Source organism: Artemia sp. Qi Xiang Cuo, chromosome 19 (assembly GCF_049724085.1).
Source record: "Artemia sp. Qi Xiang Cuo chromosome 19, ASM4972408v1, whole genome shotgun sequence".
NCBI lineage: Eukaryota > Metazoa > Arthropoda > Branchiopoda > Anostraca > Artemiidae > Artemia > Artemia sp. Qi Xiang Cuo.
Window position 1 is genome coordinate 42923028 of NC_142812.1, and position 9377 is coordinate 42932404.

General features: G+C 35.6%; 1 protein-coding gene across 1 annotated transcript in view; it reads left to right on the forward strand.

Moving 5' to 3' along the window:
- LOC148940873 (uncharacterized) overlaps window positions 1–8971 on the forward strand; it is a 53496-nt gene extending 44525 nt beyond the window's left edge. Inside the window, exon 4 of the mRNA XM_089104753.1 lies at window positions 5867–8971. Within this exon, the coding sequence (XP_088960879.1) occupies window positions 5867–6756 (890 nt within the window). The 3' untranslated portion in view covers window positions 6757–8971. The remainder of the gene's footprint in view (window positions 1–5866) is intronic.
- The last annotated feature ends 406 nt before the right edge of the window (window positions 8972–9377 follow it).

Consider the following 9377-nt stretch of genomic DNA (forward strand, 5'->3'; position numbering starts at 1 on the left):
TTTTGAGATAGCTCTTTTGTTCAACGTAGTTGAAAGGTTCGGAAATTATTTCTTTGAGGATTACACTCCCCCCACAGCCCTCAGAGCAAGGATTGAAAGTTATACTCTAGGGGTATATAAGGATTTTATAGAAAAAGGGTCGTAGAAACTTCCAAGAGGGCTCATTCGATTGGAAATTGAAAGGGTTAGTGCCCTTTTTAATAGTCGAAAGTGAATGGAGGGTAAGTACCACCCCCCCTCCCGCTCATGCCCGTCATTTCCCCAAATACATCGAATCAAAATTTTGAGATAGCCATTTTATTCAGCGTAGTTAAAAGTTCTGGAAATAAGGTGTTTGAAGATGACACCTCCCCCCCAGGGCCCTAAGGGCAAGAGTTGCAAGCTATGCTCTGGGAGAATATAAGGTTTTTTATAGAAAGCGTTGTCAAAGAAACTTCGAAAAGGGCTCATTCGATTGGAAATTGAAAGGGCTAGTGCCCTTTTTAATAGTCGAAAGTGATTGGAGGGCAAATAACCCCCCTCTCGCGCCCACCATTTCCCTGAACATATCCAATCAAAATTTTGAGATAGCCATTCTGTTCAACGTAGTTGAAAGGTCCGGAAATTATGTCTTCTAGGATGACATACCCCCCACATGCCCTGGGGGCATATAAGGTTTTTATAGAAAGTGTTGTCATAGAAACTTAATCATTCAGTTGGGAATTGAGAGGGCTAGTGCCTTTATTAATAGTCAAAAGCGATCAGGGGGCGAATGCCCCCCCCCCCAACACACACTCATCATTTCCCCAAAGATTTCTGATCAGCATATTGATATAGCCATTTTTTTTAACATAGTTGAAGGGTCCGGAAATTATGTCTTCGAGTATAACAACCCCCCAGAGCCCTCACGGCTAAGGTTGTAAGTTATGCCCTGGGGGCATATAAGGTTTTTATAGAAAGCCTTGTCATATAAACTTCAAAGCGGACTTATTCGAGCGGAAATTGAGGGGCTATTGCCCTTTTTAATAGTCGAAAGTAATCGGAGGGAGAATCACCCCCACCCAATATTTCCCCAAACATTTCCGATCAACATTGTAATATGACCATTTTGTTCAACGTAATTGAAACGTCTGAAAATTATGTCTGAGGATGACAACCCCCCCCCCTCTCCCCTCCCATAGCCCTCAGGACAACTGTCGTAAGTTATGCCGTTGGGGCATATAAGGTTTTTATAGACAGTTTTGTCGTAGAAGCTTCAAAAAGGGCTCGATCGATTGTTGGACGATCGAGGACTGGTGGCTTTTTTATTAGTCGAAAGTGATCAGAGGGTAAATGCCCCCCCCACGCCCATCATTTTTCCAAACACTTCTAATCAAAATTTTGAGATAGCCATTTGTTCAACGTATTTAAAAATGTCTGGTAATTTTGTTTTTGAGGATAAAAAATCCATCCAGTCCTCAGGGCAAGGGTTGTAAGTTATGCCCGGGGGTATATAAGGTTTTTATAGAAAGCGTGGTCATATAAACTTTGGAGGGGCTCATTGGGTTGGTAATCAGACGATCTAGTGCTCTTTATAAGAGTAAAAGTGATTGGCGGGCCGCTACCCCCCCTCCACACACCCCCTCCCCCAGCGCCCGGGGGATAGGGTTTTAAGTTATTTTATGAGGGTATATAAGGTTTATATTGAATAGGCGGTAGTATAAACATCAGCTGGGTCCTATTTGATTTGAAATTGGAAATTATAGGGACCTTTTTAAGAGTCAAAGGGATTTGAGAGCAAACAGCCCCCCCTTCCACGCTCAGCAATTGCCTTAACACATCCAATCAAAATTTGGAGATAACAATTTTATTCATCGTAGTTGAAGGTTTCCCTACAGTTTTCAGGGAAAGGGTTGTAAGTTATGCCCTTAAGGCATATAAGGTTTCTATAAAAAGGGTGTTCGTATATGCTTTGGAGGGGACTCATTGGATTAGTAATCATAAGTTCTAGTGTCCTTTTTAAGAGTCAAAGTCATCGGAGCGCTGCTACACACACCCCTCCCACACACACACGTCGTGTTTTATTGAGATGTATCCAATAGATATTTTGAGACAGTCCTTTTATTTAAAATAGTCCAAATATCATATGTCAAGGTTTTTGAGGTTGATACAAGCCACCAGAGCCTGAGGGCGAAGAGTTGTAAGTTATGCCCCTGGGGTATTTAAGGTTCTTATGGAAAGGATGGTTGTACAAGCTTTAGAGGTGGCTCATTTGGTTGAAATTTGGAGTGCTAGCTCTCCTCTAGGATTAAGAAGCGAAGAAGGCTAACTACCATCCCACCCAATTCCCCCTCTTTTCACCAAATGCATCTAATTGATATAGTGCGACGGTAAATTTATTTGAAATAGTCCAAAGAACATATAACAATGCTTCTTGGGTTGGCACAACCCCCCGAGCCCTGGGGCAAGGACTAAAATATGCCGCGGGGGCATATAAGGTTTCTATGGAATGGGTGGTCGTATTAAATTCAGATGGGTCTCACTTAATTTTAAATTGGAATCTATAGTGCCCTTTTTAAGAGGCAAAGTGATTTGAGAGAAACGTCCCCTCTCCCCACGCCCATCATTTCCCATAAAAAATTTCCAAACAAAGTTTTGAGACATTAATTTTTTCAGTATTGGTGAAAGATTCAGTAATTATGCGTAGCAATAGTTGTAGTAGCAGCAGTAGCATTAGTAGCCGTATGCAAATACGCCTTTTTTTCAACATCCACTTTAACACACGATGAAATTTTTAACTTAATACCATCAACCGGCCCTGAAGCATTGCTGATGCGTCCTCTTGACTACCTATACGGGCATAGTGTATTTCGATTTATTTCAATACAGTTTCAATTTTGCCCAAAATTTTTGCCTTAATATCATTAGGTTTATTAGTTGTAGTAGTAGTAGCAGTAATAGTAGCAATAGAAGCATTAGTATTATGATGCAAATATTGTCTTTTGGTTAGTTCAACATCCCCCGGAACAAGCGTTATAAGTTCTAATTTCACACACGAAACTGTTCCTAAGATATTGCTGATATGCCCTTTTGACAACCTGCATACGAATTTCAGGCTATCATAGGCTGTCTCCATAGGTTATGAATTTTGAGCTAGCCAGAAGGCACTGTGTGTATTCATTTAATGCTGCTTCTACGGTTACTATAACTATCGACACTAATGGCATTAAGTTGAAGCTTTTAGGGATCGTTTAGGAGGAGTTTCAATTAAACGAAAAACATATATGCATCCAGGTATTAAAAAGGGCATATTAGCACTAAAGGGCATATAAGGGCATAGGCAGCAATACTCTGTGATACCTAGTAATATCATTGGTATTTTAAAGGAGCTAATTTGATTGAAAATTAAAAGTTCTAGTGCATTGGGTGCATTGTCAGTTTAATATACATATGCTGATATTTATTCCTTGAAATCTTAATTAATTTTTAATTTCTTAAAGTTATAAAAGTGAAAATATTAAAAGAATTTTTTCAGTAAAGTACAAATTATATTCTGGCTTTTAGAAAGTATAGGGGTTTTGAACCCTACTCATCTTAATTTCTGCTTGTTTTGAGTTTGACTCTGTTACTAATTTTAATTTCAGTTCGTTTTGGCTTTCATTTAATTATTGATACTGATTTGTGGTAGTTGGGTAGTTGTATGCTTGGTAGATTGTTTGATTCTATTTTTGTTCATTTTTGGTTTAATGGAGTTCTTTACTTCTTTTTGAAAAGCTTACTTTATGGAAAAAGTTTTTTTTAATTAATCTCTGTAAAAATCCAGATTTTGATTTACTAGCAGTAATAGTAATAGCTCTGGAGCTTTCAGCTTAGTCCCCTTACTCGTTCTAGAGATATTGATGACACGTCTTATTGACAACCAACATGAACATAGTGCCTTTTGATTTAGTTTTAAAACAACATAAATTTTCAATGAAAGTTTCTACTGTATACTCTATCCCGGTTCTAAGATATCCTGCCTGAATATCTTGACAACTTGAATGCTCTTAAAACTGTGATAACCCACTTGTATAAAGTGTGTTTGATTCAGTTTGACTCTGGCCTCGACATTCACTGATAGTTTTCCTAATACCTTTAGCATTAGCAATAGTGGAGTCATGGCAACAGAAGTAATAGTAGTAGCAGTAATGGTATTCACATTGTGGTCTTTTTGCCTTTGTGATAACATGCATGGACATAGTGTGCTTGAATTTAGCTGAACGTCCCCTCAACAGTGTCTAAACGTTCCACATTAATAGCCTTAGAAATAGTAATAGCAGTAGCAGTGGCATTAGTAGTATAACTGCTACTTAGATTATGCAAAAAACGCATTTTTATTGGTTCGAAATACCCCTAACCATACCCTGTATGTTTTAACCTAATAACTTTGTGTTTCAATTTAGTTCAACATCCTCCTGACAATTTTAAAATTCCTTTAACATACATCCTCCAAAACATAGACTATTCCGTTGGATATTGGTGATGGGCCCTTTTGACAATCTACATGCACGGAGTTTATTGATTTAGTTCATGATCCTCTCAAACATTCGCTAAAACTTTTGTCTTCATACCCCTAGCCTCAGTAGTAGTAATGGTCGTTGTAGAGATAGGAGCATTATGCATAGTGTTTTTTGGCTTGTTCTACCTCCCTCTTAATACGCTCTGAAAGTTTCAACTTAATGCTCCAAGCTGTTCATGAGAAATACCTCATACATCCTTTTTGCAGTCAGAATGCACATAGTGCGTTTTGATTAGTTCAACATCCACCGGAATCCTCCCTGGCCTTTTGGGTAATTCAAAATCTTTCTCAATATGTCCTGAAATTGTTACCTTAAATAATCTAAGTTGTTCCTAAAATATTTCTGATATGACCTTTTGACAGCATGTATACAGTGTATTTTGATTCAGTTGAAAGCTGTGTGGTGGTTGAGATCCCACGAGGCATAGCTATTGAACCTTTCAACAACGCCGAGCAAAATGAACTAAAACCAACCAGAAAAGAAGAGGTGTGAGGCTGACGCCTCCGTGCCCTCTAAAGATCAGAATCCATTTTTTTTGTTATTTTATTAAGAACGAAATATATTTTAAGTAATTTTTCTTTTTATTAATATAATACATCCAAAATTATTAATACTTTCAGGAATGAATAACAAGATATATATCAAACTGTCAATCAATATTCGTTGTTTTCTTTTTTCACTAATCTTGATACTGATTTTTTTTTCTCTCTTTTTTTGATATTATGATATGACGAGAAATATTACGAGAAATGAAAACATCGCTTGAAAATGGATTGTTTTCAGTAAAGTGCAAATTATATTCTGGTCTTTAGATGGCACGATGGCGTCAGCCCGATTCTCCTTAATTTCTGCTTGGTTTTAGTTTGACCCTGTTATTTATTGAAATTTCTGTTTGTTTTGTTTTATGGTAGTTTCACGCCTGAAAATTATTTATTTTTTCTGCTCGTTTTTGGATACTGTAGCTCTTTACTTTTCTTTGAAATAGTTGTTTTGTGGAATTTATTCTCGAAATTAATAATTAATTGAAGTGGAGAGTTAAAATATACATGGATAAAATAGTATAGCCATATTGTTTATATACAGTTGTATCATTAAAGAATTGAATATACAACCTCAGGTTTAAGAATTTAAAAAATATTATAAGTTACTAAAAAGATCCTTCAATTATCGAAGTGGCAGTGTAGACAATTTAGCTGTTATAAATTAGTCATCAAAGATAGGATCATAAAAATCAAATCAAGGAACAGTAAAATTCAAAATCTTAGAAGCTAAATTATTTGCAATAAAAAAAAGGACAACAATAGAAGACAAAGTGATTCATTTTGAGTGAATTATACATTATTTTTTAGGTGCACCTATTGTAAGATCTTGTGACAATGATGTCAGCAAGCAAAGATGTGGAACACCTTGTATGCCTGATCTGATAAGCGTATGTCTAAAACAAGAAATGATTGTGGATTGTCAGGAGAATGAACTGCCAAGTAACATTTATGTATTTGCTGAAAATGATATGGTAAAACAGGAGATTTGTCGTACTGGAGAAACGCCTTTCCAAGATGATGCATCTGAGAAAGCCTTGCTACAGAAACCTTACCTGTCTGATCATGAAAGAACTCCTATTCGAGGAAAACTTGTCAAATGTGATATATGTGAGAAATGTTTTACTTCAAGGTCCAGTTTGTTCTATCATAAAAAAGCTCATAATGGAGAAACGCCTTTCAAATGTGATATATGTGAAAAAAAATTCCGACAAAAAACCCACCTGTCTAATCATCAAAGAACTCATACGGGAGAAAAACCTTTCAAATGTGATATATGTGAGAAAAATTTCCGCCAAAAATTCACCCTATCTAATCATCTAAGAACTCATACTGGAGAAAAACCTTTCAAATGTCATAAATGTGAAAAAAGTTTTTCTTCAATTTCAGGTTTATCTCACCATGAAAGAACTCACAGTGGAGAAAAACCTTTCAAATGTGACTTATGTGAGAAACGTTTTAGTTCTACTTGGTATTTGACTAAACATCAAAGATCTCATACTGCAGAAAAACCATTCGAATGTGATATATGTCAGAAAAATTTCCGCCATAAAAACGACCTATCTAATCATCAAAGAACTCATACTGGAGAAAAACCTTTCAAATGTCATATATGTGAGAAAGGTTTTACTTCAAATTCCAATTTATCTTATCATCAAAGAACTCATAGTGGATGTATGCGAAAAAATATTCCGCCATAAAAGGCATATAAGTAATTTCTCAGGAAGAGCTTAGAGTATTAAGCTGAAACTGTCCGTCATATTGAATCCACCGAAATGAACTATACGAATCCTACTAATATTACTACTGTCATTTCTACTGGTACAACGACTACAAGTTTTGACCTAAATCAAAACCCACTATGTGGTTACTAGTATTTTTATTAGCCTACTATTGCAACTTCTACAACTGCTGCTCCTCCTCCTCAATGCTGAACCTAATGCATTTTCACTAATATTCCTAGCTGGTATCCTAAAGCTTTCCTCCCTAAGACACCATCTGCTTCATGAACGATTTTCCTAAAATTATCCCATCAGTTTTCCACGTGTTCAAATTTTAGGTCTTCCAGTTTAGTTTTCAACTGCTTCTTGAAAGTTTCCTTCACACTATAAGGCTAGGATACCATCTACCTCTATTTCTACCAATATGGTAGAAAAATTCCCTAATAAAAACACCTTATTTCTCTGTGAGGTCCTGTCTAATTGTTCCTGTAGCTTTGAGTAAAGTTCATCCGAGTCACTATTATCTCCATCAGTTGGATCTACAGGGGCCTATACTATTATGACGGTCCACAAGGGGTGTTAGCCTTACTCCTCTTTTTGGTACTCTGTTTGTTTTCAGATTGAATTGGTTATATATTGTAATTGCAGTTATTTTCAGGTTTCATTGATTTGGGTTTGATTTGTTAAAAATATCACCAGCTCAAACTCTGCAAACCCAGGAACACACTGCACAAATTTTTTAAGGAATGGTTGTCAGGGTTCAACACGAATATCGTGATTAAAATGTGGAATTCACATATTCCCCCCCCCCCCCCGAGATGTCTGCAGAACTGGGGGCCCATAAATTTTAATATGTTATGCTCATCTCGAGCATAGTTTGTTATGTTTTAGTTATGTTTACGTACTTCCTGGGCATTCCTAAAAACTTAGCATGGTTTTTTTTTTCAGGGTGGCTGGAGTTGTATTTGGATGGTTGTTGTTTCCCTGGGTGTGTTTTAGAGAAATTGATATTGTTTTTTTGTTTTTTTTAGTTTTATCTTGCGTAGTGATTTATTTGTAATGGTTTATATTTTTGTTTATTATGTTATATAATGTCAAGTAGTATCTTGCTCTAGTCTATAGTGAGCAAAATATATTGTGTTTGAAGATGGTATTTGCTTTCTCCTACCTTAAACAAGATGGAACAAACGTGGAATTTGAAAAAACAATTTCTAGTTCTGTTTTTATATTCTTGTCTGAGGATCCCTACATACTCAGTACGGCGACAAGCAGTAAAACCCACCTTTCCTTTCATATTTATTAGTTTTTTCTTTAGTTGCATGTATTTAATTATTAATTCAGTTGAATTTGATGCTTCTCTGTGGCATGATCTCTTGTGTTGTTTAAAAAGGGTAATAGAGTTTAAAATCATTTTTGAATGAACTCTTCTTTAGTAATCTATGACTACAGACTCAGTTCAAAACCTCAGGGGTAAAAAAAACTCAAATGACCGCCCTTCTGTATAAAAATAATATTTTACTTGTGTCATTGGCAGTGCCATAGCCGTTGTTAAGTAAAGAGCAAAATGGCCTGTTTGTATTATATGTTCTTTCTCCAAGGCACTCAGTATGGAAAGAGTTGTCGTAGAAGATTCGAAGAGGACTCGTTTGATGGGAAATTAAAAGTTCTAGTAGCTTTTTCAGGCGTTAAAGGTGATGGCAGTGCAAGTATCCCCCACGCCCCTTATTCCCCAAAATATTTTGGCCCTTTGGATATCATAATTCCTGTTATTTGTGCTTGTAGTAGGGTATTAGCAATATTACACTTCTTCTTTGTAATTTTTTATAATTGATATTTGGCAGTGGTTTTGAGATTATACTAACTTTACAAAAAACAGACTAACTTTTGAAAATTGCTCTTCTTTTGGGTAATTTTTTATAATTAATATTTGGCAATGGTATTAGGATTAGTGACTAAAAATTTGGATAGTTTTAGAAAGCTGTTACAATTTCCCAAAACGGGCTGCAATTTTAAAAATGATTACATAAGAGAATCTCAATACCTCTGCCAAATATTAATCACAAAAGATTACACAAAAGAAGTGTAATTTTTAAAATTTAGTCAAATTTTTGCTTTCAGTTCAAAAGAAAATAAAGTAATATTTTACTCTCAAGTTGTTTAATTCATGGAGAACTAGGAAAGATATAGACATAAGTCATGCCCTTTTTCATGTCTCCATTAAATCTTCCATATGGAAAAAGAAATTATATTTGGCTGATGATATATGAATTCTTCCTTTAGTTCCTCATCCGTTAATTTTTTTTAATATAAAAGAACAGGAAAGATTTAAATGAATTTTATATAGAAAGTCAATAGTTTTTAATATTTTGGGTTGCACGGGTGGTACTGAGTACTTTTTGATCCAAGTAGTACTTTTTCAATACCTTTTGTTAAAAGCAGTACCTTTTTAAAATTTAACGTTCAATAGATCTACTTTCTTTTCAACCTTCTCTAGTTCTCTTTGAATGCACTGCAAGTACTCCTGGAATTTATAAACTGCATACCCTATCCCAAAGTTTTAAACTTTCACTAGATATTAACCTGATTGTGGATGTTCCGTT